Below are 21,680 nucleotides of genomic sequence, written 5' to 3'. Positions count from 1 at the left end.
AGCTCACAGCAACCTCCCAACTCCTAGGCTCAAGCGAGTCTCCTGCCTCAGCCTCCCAAGTAGCTGGGACTACAGGTGCCCACCACAATGCCTGGCCATTTTTTGGTTGCAGCCATCATTGTTTGGCAGGCCTGGGCTGGGGATTCGAACCTGCCACCTTAGGTGTATGTGGCTGACGCCTTAGCTGCTTGAGCCACAGGCGCTGAGCCCACATAGTCTTTTTCCATGGTTTCTGTTGAGGTCAGCTGTTGTCTCCTTGCTGCTACTTTGAAGATACTGTGCCACCCCCTTCTTTGCTGATTATAAGATTTTCTGTGTTCTATTTTTAGGAGTGTTTTACTGTAATGTGCCGAGATGTGGTTTTATTTATATTTAATCTATTGTGGAATTTATAGCACTATTTGAATCTATTGGTGTCATGCTTCAGTTTTAGAAAATTTGGGGGCATTATGTTTTATATATTGTTTTGGTTCCATTCTTTATGCCCTCTTCTTTCAGGACCCCAGTTACGGTTGGACCTGTGTGTCTATATCTTTTATAAGTCTTTTACTCCCTTTTTATCCATGTTTCAGTCTACATATTTATTTCTGGTCCACCTTCCAGTTTGCTAATCCTTTCTTTACCTAGGTCTAATCTGCCGTTAAACCCATATATTCAGTTTCCAATTTAATTTTTTTGTTGTTGTTGCAGTTTGGCTAGTACCGGGTTCGAGCCCACCACCCTCAGGTTATGGGACTGGAGCCCTACTTGCTGAGCCACAGGCACCGCCCCCAATTTAATTTTTTGGTTCTAGATTTTCATTTGATTCTTATTCCACAGATTTTGGTTCTGGTGAAATTGTTTATCTTACTATCATTTTTTTTTTCCTATACTAATCACAGTAATTTTAGAATCTGTATCTGATAACTGCAATATTTGGTTCCCTGAGGAATTTGTTGGAGTTTAAAAAAATTTTTTTGTTTGTTTGTTTATTTGGTCTTTTGGCTTTCCTGGTTATTTTTTTATTTTTATTTTTTGCAGTTTTTGGCTGGGGCTGAGTTTGAACCCGCCACCTCTGGCATATGGGGCCAGCGCCTTACTCCTTTAAGACATAGGCGCCACCCCTTCCTGGTTATTTTTAATTGATGTGTTCAGAAATTACAGAGATATTTGAGACTCTGGATGATTTTAATTTTTCTCTAGAGATTTACTTTTTCTTTTTTTTTTTTTTGAGACAGAATCTTACTCTGTTGCCCTGGATTGAGTGTCATGGCATCGTAATAGCTACAGCAACCTCAAACTCTTGGGCTCAGTGATCCTTCTGCCTTAGCCTCTCAAGTAGCTAGGACTATAGGTACCTGCCATGATGCCCAGCTAGTTTTTCTATTTTTAGTAGAGATGGGGTCTTGCTCTTGCTCAGGCTGGTCTTGAACTTCTGGGCTCAAGCAGTCCATCTGCCTCAGCCTCCCAGAGTGCTAGGGTTATAGGTGTGAGCCACCATGCTGGCCTAGAGGTTTACTTTTTATTGCCTGTAGGATGCAGTTAGAATAAGAGCAGAGCAGATCATCTTAATGTAGTCTGGAATTGAGCTGATTCAAAGCTGCGCTTCAGTCTTTGTGAGGGCTGATCTGTTCTGTTTTATCCACTCTCCTAGTATTCAGCCCCTCTGGAAGGGCTAATCAAAAAGCCTGTGTGTTTAACCAAGGCCTCTATTCCTTGGCAGGCCCTGGGCTTTGACTGTTGTCTTCCCAGCTCTGTTAGAATGTTGAAGTTCTGCCCAGCGTCTCAGCTTCCATTCCATTAGCTTAGTGCTATTGCTCCAAGGCAGCCCTGTCTTGCAGAAATGTAATGTGAGCCACATGTGTAATTTTCATCTTAGCAGCCATGTTTAAAGTGTAAAATGTACAGGTGAATTAATTTTAATAATATATCTAAAATATTTTGGATATGAGTGAATGTAAAATTATTAATAAGATCTTTAAACATTCTTTTAAAAAGATATTATGGTTTTGAAATCTAGTGTACACTTATAGTACATCTCAGGGAGATATTTGGATTAGTTTCTTTTCAAGTGCTTAGTAGCCACATGCATTGCTATTGTTTTGGGCCACACAACTTTAACAGGAGCAGTGGTGCTGAATGTGGGGCTTCCTTTTTACCAGGAGAGACAGAATTGTGACATTAGGACAAATGGTGCTGGTGGTTAACTTCATGCATGTGTGTACTGTGCACCTGCTGTCTTGATGGTGGTCCGCAAGGCTCTTGCCAGCTCCAGGAGGTACCAAGGAATCAGTTAATAAGATTGGGTGCTTTGGACTTCCATGGTCCTCCTGTATTCCTGATCACATGCTGCTGCGGCCATCTGTCAATCCCCCCCACTCCCTGGCCCCGAATCCTAGTGCAGTGCCTGGCTCAGAGGAACACCACGGATGTTCGTGCCCAGGAGCATGTCTATTTAGCACAGCCTGAGTCCAACTCCTGGCCAGTGACCTGGCCGTCAAGGCTGTATTTGGTCTTGGTGGAATCTCTCGGGCTACCCAGGCTCTCTGGAGAGGGAGAAGAGTGAGGTTCAGGTGACTTCATTCTGGGGGTGGGCCTAGAGGACTGAGCCAGAACAGGAGCTGGCTCAGTCAGGAGGCCACCCCTCCTAAGTGCCCAGAGCTGAGGTTCTGGTTATCTCTCTGTGTTGGAGGTGAGGGAGAAGGGAAGTCTTCTGTCTGGAGGGAGGTCCATAGCATTCTGCAGACTGTCCAGACTCCTCCCACTGCCACGTGGGATGCTCTGAGCCTGTGGACCATGTGTGGGGGTAGAGCAGCCACACGACAAGGGCTGACTTCCTGACGCCAAGCCCCAGAGCAGATGATTGACCCCAATAGCCCAGCCCTGCAGCTGTCTTTGTGGACTTGCACATAGCTCCACGGGCCTTGCCCTAAGGTTGTCCTATCTGTCCCTCCCCCACAGAAGCTGCCCTCTGTGGTTGTGCTGTTAATCCTTTGCCCCATGGTGCTGTCCAAATCTATCTTTAGGTGTTCCTGTGGGGAGGTGGCTATGAGGTGAGGCTGGCTGTTTCTGAAAATTGGATTCATGATATGGTCCTATGTGGGGGGAGTGACTGCCTGGCATCTGCTACAGAGCTCCTGGTCACCTGGGGTGAGTGCTGATTCTTCCACTTGGGGAGAAGCCAGGCCTACTATCAGGAGGGTTTCTGGGGGCAGGATGGTCCCATGGGGATTTCTCTTCCTGGCTTGCATGCCCGCTGGGCTTTTCCTGCTTTCACTCAGGGTCTGAGAGTCAGAACAGACATTTCCCTATGACAGTGGTTCTCAACTTTCCTAATGTCGTGGCCCTTTAATACAGTTCCTGTGGGTCACGACCCACAGGTTGAGAAGCATTGCCCTATGTAGAAATGGCATCAGCATTTCCTTGAGAAAAGAAAAGACTTCTTTCCCTGCAGTCAGCCCTGCACAGTGCCTGCTGCCAATGTAGGCTGGCATCCACAGTTGGTGCATTAATTTGTGCCACCTTTCTGTTGGGACCAGGGCTGACCCAGCTTACTTGGGTCTAGTTGTCCTAAGTTGACTGTACCCTCTGCCCCAGTGGCCTCTTGCCTGGCCTTCCCTTGTCCACTTGCCTCCAGGGGAGAATAGGTGGATGGTGGGTGGAGCCTGGACAGGATGGGCCAGCAGTTTGGGCCCCTGGGCAGGATGGGACAGTGCTGCTGACCCCTGGCCGGGCCTTGGAGAGTAGTGAAATGGTACCAATGTTCCTAGCTGAGACCAGGAGCTGTGCCTAAGGCTGGTGGCTCTCAGTCACTTACTTGTTGGTGGCCAGGAAAAGAGGATACCTATATGTCCCTGGAGGAGTGTGGGGCAAGCTCTGTCCCTCTTTCCCACCTGATGGCAGGTGTTCTAGGATTGGGTGGCCCCTGACGAGGTGGGTTTTTCTCAGCTATTTTCCCCATTGATATTTCTGCTGACACCTCCAGTCTTCACTGGTCAGCACTGTGGGTGGGGCTGGGCACCATCCTGGAAGGCCTGTGGCAACCATTCGTGGTTCCAGGCTTGAGTTCCTCCTGTACCTCTGTTTCAAAAAGTGCACCCACAGGCCCATACTTGTCAGTTTTTCTGACCACAGTGGGGACACCTGCCTCTACATACTTGGATGTGAACTTTAGGGAGTAAGCTTTTCCAGTTCCCCTGCAGGGAAACCTAATGTTAAGGATTAGATATGGATCAGCTTTTAGCTCATAGTCTTCAGGTAAGGATGCTGGTCCTTGGGAAGACCCCTGTCTAGACAGGTCGGTACCTGCAGCAGGTGGTACCTGCTTAGGGGCCTGATATGTGTTCAGCTCTTCCAGGGGTGTGGCATTATCCTACCGAATGCAAGAGGCTGTATGTGGGCTCCCCTTTGTTTTTTCTGGAGTCAGCCCCACAAGCATTAACACTTTTATTTGGAGATAAAACACCCACATACCCTGAGCCAAGCTCCACCTGCTGTCCCCAGCATGCTCACCTGTGTCCTTGCTTGGGCTCGCTGGTGTTTCCAGCACAGGTGTGGGTGGTGCTGGGTGTTGGCATCTAGGACGTGGCCCCACTTAGCACCCAGTGCTTCCTGGTTGGGACATCATCCCCTGTCACCTGGTGGTGGAGGTTCAGGGTCCAAAGGGTATCTGTTCCTGTCTTTCTGGGGACATGAGACTTATCGCTGAGGGCCTGGCTGCAGACCTGGGGGTCTGGGTCATTTAAAATGATTCCCCCACAGATTCCATACTTGGGTTCTCAAATCCAAGTAGCCCTTTCCTTTTTGTCCACTCTCCCAACACTAGTGCAGGACAGTGTGTGTGGGGGGTGCCCAAGGGTAAAGCTGGCAGTATTGGGGGAAGCTCTTGGTGACTCTCTCTATATGTTGGTGTAGGCTTATACCAACTGACATTTCCTGTTTTATGGAGGGTGTCAGGAAAGGTAGAACCAATGGCCCAGGAGCTAAGGGGTAGGAGCTGATGGGCAGAGAGACTCCTTGGATGGTGGCATCATGGCTGCTGCGGGGGGGGGGGTGGGTCCCTCTGAGGCCCTGGTTGGGAACCTGCTGTGTGGGGTGGTCTGAGGAGGCCATTGGGGACCAGCTGGCCTTGGGCCAGGTTCCTATTGAGAATAAGGGCCTCACCTTGTCCATGGCCTATGTGAGGCCACAGGTCCTGGAAGAGGTTTCATGGTGGTGGTAGGCCTGAGGATTGGACATTGTGGGAAGGCTTGTGCCTGCTGTCAGGTGACTATCCTGCCCTAGTATCAGGCCCCAGGTGGCCTGCATCCTATCAGCTGTCATGGCTGAGGGCCGTGGGGGTACCCAGTAGGTGAGATACCCACCCTGTGTCCACCAGATCCTATTATTCCTCTTGCCATCCTTTCTTTGGCCCTGCCCCCCTCCTAGACTGCCCTGCCCTATCCCTGCTACACAGTGCTCCCCATAATGGCCCTGTCTGTGTCCAAGATGGGGGTGATGGAGGATGTCAGATTGGGCAAGGTCACTTGGGCACCTGCACCCTGCCCTGGGATCAGAGCCCTGGGGTGGGGAGTGTGGGACCCAGCACTGAGGGCCTGGCCTAAAATTGACTGCGCTGTTTGTGCTGGGGGTGGGGAGGGCTTCCTAACAGGCAGACTGTCACTCCTTCAACCCCACCCGACCCCAGACCTCCCCACTTGGCTGGCCCCACCTGAGCAAAAAGCCCAATGATAAACCTCTGGTATGGAGGCCTCCACAAACTGGGCACAGCCCCCACCACACATGTTCAGTAACCGGAGGAGGCCCCTGCAGGGCTGCCAGCGCAGCCCGGTGGAGTACAGCTGGGGATTTTGTTCTGCTGATTCACAGGAACAGGTTTTCTCAGAGTTCACCATTCACAAACCAGAAGGTGGACAGAACAGTGCTGGGCCCCGCCTCATTCTAGAGATGATTAAGATTCACCCATGGATGCCCCAAATGATTGGGAAGGGAGTTCCATCTGGCTGTGTACTTGATGTGCTTTCAATAAAATTTGTTCTCTCCTTGTTTTGGTTAGCTATGAGCTACTAATTTGTAATGGTAGCTCAATCCAGAGGAATAACCTTTGGCCCTTAGAGTCTTATCTTCACAGGAAATTTAAAAAAGCTAGATTCCTCTATGAACAGTTTTATGGCAGAGAAGTAGAGGGGGCAGTCAGTGCAAGACTCACAGGAAAAGCTGCACTGTGTTCGCCAGGTCTGTGGGAATGGAAATTGGAGTCCAGACTGGAGTTAGAGATGCGTCTGTTCATGTATTTATGAAACAGCTGATGGAGGGTGTCAGATTACTGGTATTTGGGTTCCGTGGGAAACATTCAAAGAACATTTTCTAAAAGTCAGTATTTACAAAATGCTGGAAATGGCATCCTTTACAACTGTGTGAAACTATGATGACATGTTTTAGATCCCAGCTGACTTCTGGGAGTGGGCACCTACTTCTTTCTGTGTAGGGGTGATGAGGTGAGCCTCAGTGCACGGGGTGGGGGGGGCAGACTTTGTCTTTAAGAGCACAAATCCTCACCTGGCACCTCCTGCTCTCTCCCTTTCTCGCCCCCTGCTCAGCTGACTTCCCTTTTAAAGAAAAGAGAATTTGTAAAAGTATCCAGGGTTAGTGTTAGGACGTTCAAGTTTCTGCTTAAGATAATTATAAACTTCTCGAAGTTCTTGACAAAGAGGACTGGGAGTTCTTGACAAAGAGGACTGAGTCCTGGAGGTGCCTATTCCTGCTAATACCATGAGTGTTTCTTCCTCAGTCTGCACACAGCCCAACTCCTCCGGATGGACAGTGAGTCTGATGCTGTTTGGTTCCCTTTTCTGTGGCTGATTCCATAGACTGCCAACCTCTGTCTATGACTCCTCAGACCCCTTGGCCACTTTTATTTGGTAGCATCAGGAAAACTTTCCATTTTAATAATGATGCCTTTTAGACAACGTGAATTAGAAAACACATACATCAACTCACCTGTGAGATCACGTGTTTTCTTGTCAAGGTGAGGTTAATAAAGAGGGGGAACTTGAGTTTAAAAGAAGTGAGTTTGTTTACTTTTAAACCTGTAGTGAATATTGGAGGGAGCCAGTTACAGAGCCCTGTCAGATCTCCCGTTCCCCGGCTGGTGGTGGGTGCTGGGTATTGGTGTGTGGATGTGCACCCACTGTTTCCAGTGGTCACCAGCTTCAGAGGCCTGGTGCCTGCCTGTTTTCCATTGATGCCCTGTTGGTTGGCCCTATGGCAACATAAACCACAAGCTGTCTGAACCTCACACCTGCCCACAGGCCTTTTCCTCCCAGTACCTTTCCTGTGTTCTGGGGTGGGATGGGAGCTGCCTTTTGAAGCCAAGGGTGACTTGGCTGGCACTGCTCACCTGTCCCTTTGCCATAATTTTGGGCACGATTTGTAGTTGCATGTTTATTTGTTTTCTAGTCTCTTGCCTATTTTCCCAGGAGGTTGTAAACAGTGCTTTCCCTACACACCCAAAGCCTCTATGACTGAGCAACTGCAGCCGGAGCATGGGGGACAGAGCAGCTTGCTATTGTTCACTGACACTCTGTTCCCTGTACCCTCACTAAGCCCAGAGACTTCATGGAACCAGATCCTCCCTCTCCCCATTTCAGGATGAAAGGGCAGGTGAAGAGCCCCCCTGAGTCCCCAGCTGGGCTTAACTGGGAATGGCGGGGGGGGCCTTCCCACTAGAAAGGCATAGGGCGAGCAGGAACTCTGGGCTTCCTTGGAGCAGTGGGGATACCCTCACCCCCAAGAGGTTGAAAGGGCCAGAGGGGGAACACATGTGTGGTTGAGGCCTCATGCTTCCTGCCCTATGGATAGAGAGCCTTTTGGGTGTGAGCACTTACTGACTGCAGGGGAGTGAGTCCTTGAGGAGGCCTGGGCTTTACCAAGGGCTTGGTATCCCTCATCTTGCCCTGCTGCTACCTGTAGGGGACAGTTCTGGACAGAGATGCTTGAGGGTTTTTTTGGTTTTGATATACAGCTACATAGAGCTGGAGAAAGGCCTATAACAGGCTTGTCCCCAGGACCTTGCAGGTGGTGGGCACTTCCTTTTCCTGTGTGTAGTTCTATGCACCTTCCCCTGGTAGGACCTGGAGTTGCCACGAAGTTCTGCCCCTTAAAGGGTTTGGTGCATGAGCTTTTGCCCAGCTGAAAGGAGAATACCACAGAACCTCGAGGCAGCATGTGTGTGCCCATGAGCCTCACAACTCCCATCACCTACTGGAGCTGTTCTGGCAGAGTGGGGGGCCTCCGAGGTGTCTCGGGAGGGGACCACCTACAGACATCCTGGCACATTCAGGGTAGGAACCTCTGATCCTCATAGTTAATACCCAAAACAACCTCTGGTGTGTTTCCATAGGCAGCCTAGGGGTGCTGGGAAGGCCCACTGGGACAAGGCATCATCCTCTGACCACCCTGGCCATCCAACTGAACACGTTCTGTGTGGTCTCAGTTCCCAGCTTGGCCAGAAATATTTTTCTTCATTTATCATCTGATAGATTTTGCCATCTATGGTGAAAATTTACATAGCACCAGGGACCTGGTAGGAGGAATAGATGTGCTGAGGGATCTTACCCTCTTGTGTCTGGGGGGAGGGCTCTCCCTGTCCCACCAACACCAAATCTTTAAGAACAATGTGACTGTGGCAGGATTTGGGAATCTTCTTTTAGGGATCAGGTGCATTCTTGCTGCTCTTGCTTGGTGGCCATGAGCCATCCTGGTAGACTTGATAAATGAATTCACTCCGCACATGTATGATATGCTGGTGGCTGGGTTGGCTCTGCTGTCCTGGACTTGCCAATGTAATAGAGGCTGGGCAGCAAAGGACAAAACGAGTAACAGGGACTTGGACGAGCTCTGTGTAGGGCCTGTGGTAGCAGGCCTTGCTGGTGGACTCTGGTAGTGCTCAGAGGGGGACACGCTAACTGACCTTAAACTACTAAACAATGTGTCACATGGATAGAAATAGCCCAGAGGCATGGAATATAAAATAAGGTCTCTCCTCCCTTCCCACCTCATCTCTGAAAGGCACCATTGTTAACCATTTCTGATTTTGTGTCTATAATTTATCCATTTAAGCTAGCATCTGCCATGAAAAATGAAGATGGTAACACATCTGGGGTACTTTTCCTCTATCTCTTGTTTTTTGTTAGTTATTTACTTAGGACATGAACATTTTTCTCTGAAATCACAATGATATTTACATATTACTGTTGATTGATGTTAAAATACTGGCAAAAATAACTTACACTGTAAGTGAGTTTGTGAGTTTTGTCCAGAATCAAAGACTAAGTCCAACCAAAAGGAAATTGTAACTGAAATGCTGCTGCCCAGAGGAGGCGATCTGGGTGAGTTGGCCCAGCCAAGCTTCCCCATCTCTACCCCAGCTTCTTTCACCCCAGTGACCTTGAGGGTAGCTTGACTACATGGCTTTATGTTTTGTGGAAACACTTCTCCAGTAACTTGTTTCATCTAGAGCTCATGGGAAGTCAACTTAGGGTTCTTGTGCATCTGAATATGAGTCTGGACTGCCTAGCTTGATGCGGGTGGCAGGGTATAGAATTCAGAGTTGGCACTTTTAGGACATTGCCTCCCTGCCGCCTGTACCCAGTGTCTCTAATGAGACTTATGGCCTGTCTGGACCATTCCGTTGCAGATAGGACTTGCTACTGGTCCTTGGGATTCTGAAGTTTCACTGGAACAGGTCTGGAGGTGGGTCATTTTTCATTTTCTCTGACTTTGCCTTGGCAGGTCCTTTTATTCTATATTGTTTTCCTCCCAGCTTAGGGAAATGCTTTTCTGCTATCTATTTATACTTTTGATGTCTCTTCTTAAAACTCCTGTTACACAGTTTTTTGACTTACAGGCAATTCTTTCATGTCTCTTAATGTTTCTCTCCTATTTTCTTTCTTCTACTTCTCTCATTTGGTCTTTGGGTGTTTTCACTTTTTTTTAACATTTGAAAATTTGAAGTATTAATTTACATATAACAAAACACACAGAACTGAAGTATGCCAGTTGATGAGCTTTGACAAATGCACACACAGGTGCAACCCATGTCAAACAGTTCCATATCCTCCCCCAGGTTCTCTCAACTCCCTCTTTTATCCATCCTAGAGGCAACTGTTGGTCTGATGCCATTCCCCACTCATTAGTTCTGTCTTTTCCAGAGTTTCACGTCAAAATGGGGTCACACCAGACATAGTCTTTTGTGTTTGGCTTCTTTGGTTCAGCTTGATGCTGTTGGCGTTTGTAGTGTTGGGAATCAGTGTGTTCCTTTTTCTTCCTGAACTGTGCTCCTGTTTAGGTGGATGTACCACAGTTGGTTTCCATTCACCTGGCCATAGACCTTTTGGCTGTTTCCCGGTGGGGCTATAATGAATGGAGCTCATGCAAATACCTGTGCGCCTGTCTTTTGTGGACTTCTGTTTTCTGTCTCTTGGGTGGTTCCTGGGAGGGGAGTGGCTAGACACAGAGCAGGTACCAGGGATTTCTCCAGGGGTGGTTTCATCTCTAACTAGCAGCAGGATGTGAAGGGGCATCAATTGTTCGCCAGCCTCCCAGCCATAGGAATTATCAATCCTTTAAATTTAGCCTTTCTGGGGGGTGGGAGGTGGTATCTCAGTGTGGTTTTTGATTGGTCTTTTCCTAGTGACTAATGATGCTGAGCACCTTTTCATATGCTATTAGCCATTTCTATGTCTTCTTTGGTGAAACATTTGTTCAGTCTTTTTTTCATTATTAAGTTTTGGGAGTTTTCTCTTATTCTGAATCTGAGTCTTTTATCAGATATTTGTGTCTTGACTTTTTTTTTTTTTTGGTTGCATTTGGCTGGGGCCTGGCTTGAACCTGCCACCCTCGGTACATGGGGCCGGCGCCCTACCCACTGAGCCACAGGCGCTGCCCTGTGGCTTGACTTTTATATTCTTAAATAATCTTCTGTGTTTTGGAGACAGGGTCTCTTTATGTTGTCCAGGGTAGTATCTCAACTCTTGAGATCAAACAGTTTTCCTGCCTCAGCCTCCCAGATGGCTGGAATTACAGGTGCATGCCACCATGCTTGCCTTAAGTAATTTTTGATGAGTAGAACATGTTTCCATTTTATTATATAGACCTAAAATTAATGTTTTTGTATTTAATATTTCATTGGACTATGGAATTTCTTTTTAATATTGAACTTTTTATAATAGTAAGTCACTCCTAGTTTTGATTTGCAAGTGTTCTTTTTTGATTGTTCCTTTTAAAATAGAAACTTGCTGTTATTTGTGCATGTCAACTTCTTGAGTCTTTATGGGAACAGTAATTAGATTTTTTTTGAAGTTTCTCTTGGTCCTGGAATTATTTGTTTTTCTGAGTTTGGCTATGTCGATGATTTTTCTTGGTATTGTTTGGCTCTGTCAGTGATTGTTCCTATGTGACCCAGGTTATGAATGAAGGGACCTGTGAGGGTTTGTGTTGTGGGGGAGGGTCTGGCGGGTTGGTGGGAGGAGGAATGGCCCAATAGGTGTAGTGCCATTTGGGATATGATTACTTAACAAGATGACCTTTGTTGTTATCTTGGGGCCCACTTCTCTTCTCTGTGTTGTATTTGAGTCTGGCTTGACATCCTTTAGGCACTTTTGGAAGGATCCGGACATCTTGGCTTACATTTCCTTTCAGCTCCAATCTCTCCCTTCATTTATCCAAATTTACCTGCTTTGTGTCTCCCTGGGATTCCTCAGAATTTCTCTGTTCTGTCTTCGATTGTATTTATGGTTTCTTTCTGAAGATACACATTTCTTTTCTGACATTTCCCTTGGGGGCAGGTGTTGTTCCGTGGGCCTCTTCAACCAGGACCAGGAGGTGATGCTGTGGGCTTGTGTGGAGGTGAGAAGGGCATGGTGCATATTCAGGGTAGAGAAAGCCTCAGATGGGTCCATGGATGTGGGATTTCATCTCAGGAGATAAAGTTGGAAACATAGAGCCTTCCAGCTGTGTGGGCTCTTTGAGTTTATTTTGAGTGCTCTAAGGTGAGAATCCATTGAAGGATTTTGAGAAAGAAAGGCTGGGATCCAGGTGGGCTGCCTGGCAGGGTGGAATGAGGCAGGGGCAAAGTGGTGGCAGATATTGGGGAGCTTAGGGTAGTGATAGCCGAAGGAGGGTGGCAGATGCTGGAGCAGGTGGGGCAGCATGGGTGGCGCTGGAGTGCGTTTGAATGTAGTGAGTCATTTTGGTGGTTCCCTCTTGGGCCTGCGGTCAGAGGAGGTATATGGGGGATGCCCAGAAGCATGCACATGATGAGGGTTCCTGGATGACAATAGTGGTGTTTGTCTGCTGTTTCCTGTTTAAACTTGAGTTCAGTGATTAGTCCTGTGGGCTCGAGCCGCCCTCAGTGGCCCAAGAGTCCAGGGAGGTGTCTGCTATGTCCTCCTGCACCAGAGGCCCTGGCTGCTGTCAAGTCAGTTAGGGGCTGCTGGGGTTTTCTCTTTCTCCTCTGCCCTCACCTCTGGTCTCAGGCACTTGTCAGTGTCTCCTCTGGTCTCATCTACTAGGTCTGAGCACTTCCTCCAAGTTGTGTGTACATTAGAAGTAAACAACTGTTTCATTCTTTTAACAAACACTCAGAAAGTGAATAATTGTTGAGGGAACAAAGGCCTTGAGTGTTTTTATGGAAAAAGTGTACGAGCTTGTCAGTGTGGATTTATGAGGCCTCTCTGGCTCCTCCGAACTTCTTTTTGCTGAGGTCCCTTTGCAGGGACTGCATCCAGGGTCCTGGGAGCTAAGGGACTGACTGCCATAGTGCAGGTGGCCACAAGCTCCTCTCTCACAACTCCTCAGCTCTCTATGGGCAGAGGAAGGGCTGGTCCTGCCACGTGGTGCTGCCAGGACATGCTGCTGCTTCTGAGGTGTTGGGCTAAACCACCCAGTCCCCTTCTGCACCCAGTTCCCTGCCCACTCAGCATATTTCCTTTCATTCCAGGACCGGAAGCTCACCAAGCTGGAGCGGCAGCGATTCAAGGAAGAGGCAGAGATGCTCAAAGGCCTGCAGCACCCCAACATCGTCCGCTTCTATGACTTTTGGGAGTCCAGCGCCAAGGGCAAGCGGTGCATTGTGCTAGTGACTGAGCTGATGACCTCAGGGACACTGAAGACGTGAGCACTGCTGCTCGTGGGGAGGTTCTGGTGTTGGGCACAGGGCCACCATAGCTGGGCAGGACCAGGGTCCTGGGCTGTGCCTGAGGTCCAGCATCTCACCTCTTAGAGGTGTGATAAATCCTGTCCTCCTGGCAGTAGGAAACCCCATCCCCAAATGAGAGTGAATAAAGCAATGCAGCAATTCCTCCTAGCATTTGCTTTCTTTGGCCTCCTGTGACTAATATGACCTATCCCCTGAATACAGCCAGGAGGCTATCCCTTTTTTCCCCTTCTGCATGGAATGCCAGGAGGTGGTTTACTTCTCAGTGAAGTGATTATCTGTCTGGGGTACCTGGGCTTTACTTCTGGCCAGGGTTCAGTTTCTGCCTGGGAGCCAGCCTGGCACATTCTAGAGGCTCAGGAAGCAGCTGTAGCAGGTGTTGAGAAGCCAGGCAGAACACAGACCAGGGTGTTGCTCAGTGTCGGGTCCAGAGCTGGTGGCTATGGCTTGTCATACCTCACTGAGGCCCCGGTCTGCACCATGGAGATGGAGGGCTTTCCCTCTGGGTGCATGCCCTGGGTCTGTCAGTGCCCTGCCACCAGGAAGTTTCTCTAACAGTGGATACACAGTGAGGGGACAGCCCCTCTTCAAGCCTGACCTGCTGCCACCTCCCAGGGCACTGCTTAGAGCAGGTCACGCAGGTAGCCAGTTACAGGGAGGCCTAGCCTCCATGTTCTCTGGCCCTGGTGGTTCCCAGAGTTCCCGGCACCCCCTCATCCTTACCCTCACCATAAGCACCCACCGACTGGGACTCTGCTCTGCCTCAGGCACCTTATAAAGCCGACTGGCACCATTTCAGTGTGAGATCAAGATGCTGTTAGACATGAGCCAGAGTGGGCAGGTCCCTAGTGTGAGGGGAGTGGTGGAGTGTTATAAGCCCAGCCTTGCTGCTCACTCAGGGATATGGCTCTGGCTGGTGACCCCTGGAAGGGGCAGAAGTGTCCTGCCCTGCCCTGTCACCTTCACTGCCTGTCATAGGTGGGCCCTGCATGCATGTGGACAGATTTAGTACCAGGCCTGAATGGTGGGAGGGGGGCCTTTGTGTCAATGCTGCTGCTGGTGAGCTGCATGGTAAGTGTCCCCTGCCCCTGCCCCAGGTACCTGAAGCGCTTCAAGGTGATGAAGCCCAAGGTGCTCCGCAGCTGGTGCCGGCAGATCCTGAAGGGCCTGCTGTTCCTGCACACGAGGACGCCGCCCATCATCCACCGGGATCTGAAGTGTGACAATATCTTCATCACTGGCCCAACCGGGTCTGTGAAAATTGGTGACTTGGGCCTGGCCACCCTCAAAAGAGCATCATTTGCTAAAAGTGTGATAGGTAAAGCCATATCTCCTCCCCATTGGGCAGGATTCCAGGGCTTGGCGTGCATCAGGTTTCATTCAGACACTGCAGATCTGGTGTAGGAGGCCCGGGGGACAGTGTCTGGATATGGAGGCCTCAGGCTTAGGCATCCGAGCTGCCCCTCTAAGCCTCCAGGGTCTCAGCCACGGGGCCCGCCCGAGGGGTACATGCGCTAACTCCAGGCCCTCCCTTGCTTGCAGCCACCCTTCCTCCCAGACTCTGGCCCTGAGGCACTTTGCGTTCGCACCTTGGCTATGGGTTAGGTGCCAGCTCTGATTGTCTGGTGAGGGAGGTGGGCTGGGTGGTGATGCCCGTGGTATGTGTGGGCGCTGTGGGCACTCTGAGGAGGGAAGGAGGCCACGACCACAGAGGAACTAGGGAGGTTTGTGGCTAGTGATGCTGGAGCTTGTCTCAGTGGGCAGGGAGGGGAATGCCCAGGGAAGTGATGACTTGGGGTGTCTGGGGAACACACATACTTGGGGGAAGGCACAGAGTAGACATTATGCTTATAGTGAGCTGGGAACTGAGGAATTCAGATTGGTGGGCATTTTTGGCCTCTCCTTCTCATCCTTGGTCCTCAGCTCAGATACCTTTTCCCTGAGCAGCCTTCCCAGCTGCCTTGGGGTGGGGTGCTGGGCTCTGGGGGCAGTCAACTCATAGCTGCTGTGCAGAGAGGATGGGTCTGTGTTGTGCTGTGTGCCTGCCCCTAGGCATGGACACTTGGTGCCCACCACTCCAGGGAAGGGTCTTCGTGGGCTTTGAAACAAGCATGTGGAGGGGCCCTGGAGCAGCTATTTTCAGGGATTAAGATGCCCAGAAACTTCCAACATATGTGGGGCCAGTGGGGAGGGTTAGGCTCAGGAAGCCCAGGTGGGGTCAGATTGGGAAAGGCCCTGTGTGGAGACCTGGTGTGCCCCTTGATGTGAGGGCTGGTTCCCCACAAGCAGGATAGGAGGTTGATCTCTGGGGATTGTTAATTCATGATTGGAGATAGAACTTGGCTTGTTTGGAGAAAATGAAACCCCAGGGGCTGTTTCGATGGGTGGTATGTTCAGAAAGTGATACCTGGGGCCTCTGGCAGCTCTAGGGGGAACTGAGTGATGAGGAACAGAGGCTGACCCAGGCCTCAGTTCCCCCCCTAGAAAATGGGTGGGGCAGGAGAGGATCTACATTCCATTTTGAAGGGGCTGAGAACAGGGGCCAGTGCTGTGGAGAGCCTACACCCTGGGGTGCTGAACTCTATGAGGTTTTGGGGCAGGTTTTGCCAATTTGGCCTCAGAAATGGTAGGGGTCCTGGTTTCAAGTCCTGGGTATGGCCAGGGGGCACGAGTACATGTCAGGACAAAGCATAAGCCACATGCCAGGGCTGAGGTGCCGAGCAGAACCCTTCAGCTTCCTCTGGCTGTTTGGCTCTAGGATTCTTGGAAATGAGGTTTCAAGTTACTGGGTCAGGTTGAGCTGAAGGCTGGGTGTTTCTGGCGGGCACAGTGGGGCTTTGAGCCCTACATTGGTGCCCACTTCTGTGGATGTCATGAAGCTTTTGCTCAGCAGAGCCCAGGAAGCTGTGGTTAGAGAAGCTTGTGGCTGGGAATGTCCTCAGCTGCCCATCTTCCTAGAGAATGAGGCTTGTGACATCCTTTGGGTGCTAGGAAGAGAGGCCTTTCCTCAGCAGCTAGGGGCTAACAGCTGGGTGGGGGTGGGTGTGCTGTGGCTGGGTGAGGGGCTCTTCTCAGGCCTGTTATCCAGGCATCCCACAGCCCTGTGTTGGGGGTTCCCTGCAAACCTGTTAACAGGAAGCTCCCCCGAACTTGTCAGTAGGAGTCCCTGGCCTATGAACTGATGGCTCACACTGCCATCAGGTGCTGGCCCTGGTGGTAAATGGGCCAAGTCCTCCTGAGTCTGTGTCCTCCTTGGGTCTGGAGCTCCTGTAAGGACAGCCTCAGGCCACAGCACCCCTTCTCCTCAGGAGGAAGGTCCCCATCTCTGATGCCTTTGGGGATAGTGGGTGCTGTGGGCTGTTCCTGCTGTGGCTATAAGGGTCTCCTGTTGTAGATACTTTTGTTTATACTTTAGATGTGTCCTATGTCATCTAGGAACTTGGGCCAGCAGCTGGCTTCCCAAGGCTGTTCTAGAAGGAGAGTGGAAGGATTGAGGGAAGGTGTCCCCATGCCTGGTGCTGTCTTCATTGTCAGGGACATAGCCATTACTCTTGGGCCCTGTCCAAGTGCAACTTTCTTACACAGATATGAGTTAAATGTTACTAACCAGGTTTGGCCTCTTGGGCTTCCCATCCTCACAGTGTAGGTTTGGCTGGTTTGCGTGTGCTAGGCCAGGCCTGGCTGTCCCTGAGGGGGTTGGAGATGAGGTAACACAGTCCTGCTATAGCTGTGCATGGCCATGCAGGCAGCCATGTGAGAAAGCAAGGGTCTAGGGTCCTCAGATGTTCCCTACCCACCTGAAGGGCTTCCTAGAGGAGGTGATGATAGAACCAGGCCTCGCGGTGGGTGAACTGAAAGGGGGCATAGGTGAACTAAAGGTAATTGTTCTAGAAAAAGCCGCAGGTTACCTGGAATGGGCTGAGTGTGCCTGGCAGAGGATGGGAAGGGGATGGCCTGTTGGAAGGCCACAGGAACTTCCACCCTTCTTTTAGCCATTACAGAGAAGCACTTGGGGAGACTCTGGGTCATGTGGGGTCCCTCCAGCGGTGCTGCCTGCTTGTCCACTCCCATTGGGAGGCAGGGAGTCGAGTTCTGCCTGTTTAGGGAGAAGACGGATGAGGGCTGTCTGCATTGGTTTGGTTTTAATGAAAATTACAATATAGTTAGGACTCTCTGATTTCTGTAAGGGAAGTCGTTTGTCTTTTATTACAGATCTGGAAACAGGGAGGGTGGTTTTCATGGCTAAAAGGTGATTTTAGTGTGAGGTTGGATAAAGTCTATCACTCCCTGGGTGACAGAGACACTTTCCTTGCCTACCCTCTGGGGTCTGAGATCGCCTCACAGCTGCACAGGGCTGAACCACAGCTGTTTCTCTCTTTAAAAAGAAGAAAGACCATTCTGGCAGAGCCCTTGTCTGCCTCCTGCAGGAAGCTGGGGATGGGGGCAGTGCAGGGGCTCATAGTGTGTGGTGACATAGCTGAGTCTTGGCCAGGGGAATGAGACTGGGCCCTGACATCCTAACCTTCACGTGCACAGCTGTCTGTAGGACCTTGGGGTGTGGACAGGTGTGCAGGAGGGGGCTGCAGGCGGGAGCCCCATCAGCCATCTTCGCAGCTGACAGCTGTCCACAGAGCAGCATGGTAGGTAGAACTGTCCATTGGACACACGTGTATCTGTGTGAACGTGCTATTTTTAAAATTCAGATTTAAATGGCTACAGTGCGAGGGAAAGGAAAACAGAGTTATGTGTGCCAATGTCCAGACACCAGTATCTGTGTCTGTATCTTCCCTCCTGCATGTGTCAGGAGATACTGGCACATGTGCCAAAGTGGGTGCTAATTATCAGGGCTCCCTGCTGCCACTCATAGCTGCCCCGACACCTGCTGGCATCCCTAGCTTACCTCCAGAGCCAGGCTGTCCAGGGTCTTGGGTGTTTGTTTACAGCAGGGTCCTTGGTTCCTGAGGGTCTTGGAATAGCTGGAGCTGGGTATCCCTGTTCCCTCCCATCTGGCCCCAGGTACTGTGCTGGCACCTGGGCAAGTAGGGCCTTCACAGGTGCCAGGGAGTGACTGGCTGAGCTCTTGCTTTCCATTCCCAGCAGCCTTGGGGATAGAGCTCCCTTTCGTGCTCTTTCCTTTGGACGGATGTCGTTGGGGGAAGGTGAGGACCCAGGATGTACCCCTGAGGCTCCTGGTTGGCCCCTCCTAGCAGGAAAGGGCTTTGCAGTGGTCCTAGCTGCTGTCACAGGGCAAGTTATCCCTCATGGTCACAGGGCTCAGATAGTGTGGGTGTCATTGTGGACAACAGAGATGGCCCTACTTCCCTCCTGCAGCTTGGGGCTTCCTGGTGAGTCAGCTGCTTTGTCTCACTGCATGCTTACTTCCCTCCTTAGTGGCCGTGATGGTCCCCACCCATCCAAGACAGGTCAGGGAGTGGGAGGGGCCAGGGAGCAGGTGTTCATGTTATCCCCAGGCTGGGCTTAGAACTGCCCCTCAGGCTGCTCCTGCCTGTGGCTGCCTGCCTAGGGCTTTTGTGGCATCTTTGCATCCTGCCCCAGCCTGGGTAGCACATTCAGTGTTTGGTGACAAGCTTAGAGATGGAAAAAAGCTTTGCAATATTAACTTAAAAATACCAGTGCAACAAATCTTTAGTATAATCACGTGGCTCAAAAATCCAAAAGGATAAACACTCTTGGTACAAGATCCCTCTGATTCTACTCTGTTTCTGTTATTTCTCGTGAATTCTTCTAACATATATTCTTGTTTTCCTCATTTTCATCTAAAATGTTAACTTTTCTTTGAAGAACATGTAATGCATATTAAGTTGAAATGACAAGTAAACAAAACTCCAACATGTGCTTCTTTAATGCGGTAATTAGTTTGCACCCGCTTTTAAAAAGAAAACAGAACATTTTGAAAATCTTTCAAAGTCAACAAATTTCCAGATGTTGAAAGCAGGCTTATTGAAGTCTCACATCCCCCTCTTTTTTTTTTTTTTTTTTTTTTTTGTCATTGAGACGGAGCCTCAAGCTATTCCCCTGGGTAGAGTGCCATGGCATCACGCTCACAGCAACCCCCTCTTTTTTTTTTTTTTTTTTTTTGGGCATTCAGCTTGATAGGATTTAATTGGATCTATTTTAATAAAGAGTTCTTTTTGGTGCAACTGGTATATTATTAAAGCAAAAGTTTATAATAGAAAATTTAGAACCCCCAAACCAGTGTAAGGAAAAGAAATATCAGCCATTGCCTCACCTCCCAGATATCAACTCTTTCCGTATACATTGTTTTACGTTGGTGAGGCCAGCAAGCGTGTATGTGCAATCTTGTATTATTTCATTTAGCTTGTCACAGTGTGCCATGTCCTTAAAATTTCAGTACAGACCAGATGCGGTAGCTCCTATCTGTAATCCCAGCACTTTAGGAGGCCGAAGTAGGAGGATTGCTTGAGGATGGGAGGCTGGGAGTTTGAAACCAGCCTGAGCAACAAAACAAGATCCTATCTCAAAAAAAAAAAAAAAATCAGTGCAAATGCTGGTTTTGCATCTTTCGTGTTTAATACAGCAAGAGTAGTTCCTGTCTTAACAAGTCTATAGTGGCTGTCAGGTGGATGGCCACTGCCCCTGCCCCCACCAGTACTATCCTCAGTGGTGCTGGTAGTCTCAAGTGCTACGTGACACACTGTTATGGGGGCATGCCCTGGGTGACTAGCCATTCCCCTATCTGGGGAACATTTAAGGCCTTTCTGGGTTTGGCAGTTATAAGTATCTCTGTGATTACTACCAGGTTTCTGTCTGCTGTAGGGCATCTGAATAACAGGCAGTGCTGAGCCTGTCATCAGGAGCATGATGTCCACACAAGGGGATGTGCCCAGGGTTTGCCTCAGTGTCCCCTGGGAAGTCACAGGCTCTGCGGGTACTATGGACTGCTATCTACCTCTGGAGTTGTGAGATTCCAAGTAGAATTTTTGGAAATTGCTATCTGTAGAGGACTCTTGTTTCATAAGCATGGGGCAGGGCTGGCCCAGTGTTCTGAGGGTATCATGGTACTAGCAGAGGGCCATGGGTCTCTGGGTGGCCGAGGCTCCCAGGGCACAGGCTCCTGGTGTTCTGGGCCCAAAAGCTAGTTTCTAGCTGACTGCTTTGTCTGTTGCTCTGGATACAGGTACACCCGAGTTCATGGCCCCTGAGATGTATGAGGAGCACTACGATGAGTCTGTAGATGTCTATGCCTTCGGGATGTGCATGCTGGAGATGGCCACCTCAGAGTACCCCTACTCAGAGTGCCAGAATGCTGCGCAGATCTACCGGAAGGTCACCTGTGTGAGTTCACCCAGATGCACCCTTGGTGGGGTTCTGTATGCCCTTGTAAAATCCTCATGGCAGCTCTGTAAGGAAGGAATCAGGCTACTTTACAGATGGAGAAACTGAGGCTTAGTGGGGTTGTCACTCAGGGCCTCCCAGCAGAAGTGATGGTGATGAACAGGGCACTGTAGACAGTGCTTAGCCGTGGAGGGTGACTTATGTATCTGGGACAGTGGGGAAACTGAGACTCAAAGAGGCTGGAGGGGTACCCAGGTTTCCTGACCCCAAAGCTCCCTCTGGGCTGCCCCAGGACTTCTTTATTTTGAAACAATGGTCTGATTTCTTTCTCAGCCAAACAGTTACCCATAGACCAATTGAGTCTCAGACAACTGGGAACATTAATCCCTATTTTGCTGTCGCTGTGATTTTTTTATTTAATCGGACAGCTTCAGCTGTACAAACAGATTGGTTTTGTCCTCCCTCTGTGGTGGGCCCTTCTGGGTTGAGGGAGCACAAACAGAACATCGGAGGTGGAGTGACTGGGCTGGGGCTCCTATGCCTGTCTCTCCACTATTTGTTTGCTTTCATGGTAAGGCCCAGGAGGCCTGGAAGGCATAGGTTTGCACCAAGGGTCCCATGCTGCCATCATGATCCCTGGAGTCCTTGCCACCTGTGTGTCAGCCTAGGCAGGCCCAGCCTGGCAGCCCCAGCTCTGCATGATGTGTGACCAGACAAGGCTGTCCTGTGCCTCAACATTGCTCTGCCCTGGGCAGCCTCATGCTTGATGTCTGCTTCTGTAGATGGTTCTCAGCAGCATTGCCCTGGCCCCATCCCTCAATCCTGAGCCCTCCTTGGAGGTTACATATAGTTGGTTATTCTAAATTATCAGTCACTTGGTTGTCCTGAGCCCTTCTTGTGTGGCCCTGGGAAATAGGAAGGTAGACAGAGTCCTTGATGGGTGGGTGGTGCTGTGGTACTGAGTCAGAAACCCCACAGATAGGTGCAATGTGCCCTGTGCTAGGAGGAAGGGGGGACCTGCTGGCTGTGGGCAGTGGCCCTTGAGGGAGATAAGGGCCATCTGTGGTAGGAGGAATTTGAGGGGCTCCAGAGACCTAGGACTCCATTTGTTGGGCCTCATAGTGCTGTCATGGGGTGGGAAAGGGGCTCATGGCTTCACTGAGGGGCA

General features: G+C 50.0%; 1 protein-coding gene across 1 annotated transcript in view; it reads left to right on the top strand.

Annotated features, from left to right (window-relative positions):
• WNK2 (WNK lysine deficient protein kinase 2) overlaps positions 1 to 21,680 on the top strand; it is a 124,411-nt gene that overhangs the window by 26,596 nt on the left and 76,135 nt on the right. The window contains exons 2-4 of the mRNA XM_012808350.2: positions 12,980 to 13,152; positions 14,293 to 14,513; positions 20,355 to 20,512. Coding sequence (XP_012663804.1) covers positions 12,980 to 13,152; positions 14,293 to 14,513; positions 20,355 to 20,512 — 552 coding nt within the window. The remainder of the gene's footprint in view (positions 1 to 12,979; positions 13,153 to 14,292; positions 14,514 to 20,354; positions 20,513 to 21,680) is intronic.

The sequence above is a fragment of the Otolemur garnettii genome, unplaced genomic scaffold (assembly GCF_000181295.1).
Source record: "Otolemur garnettii isolate 467f Iridium unplaced genomic scaffold, OtoGar3 scaffold00088, whole genome shotgun sequence".
NCBI classification, from domain to species: Eukaryota; Metazoa; Chordata; class Mammalia; order Primates; family Galagidae; genus Otolemur; species Otolemur garnettii.
Note: the sequence above shows the minus strand (reverse complement) of the source record. Positions and strands in the feature narration are given on the sequence as shown.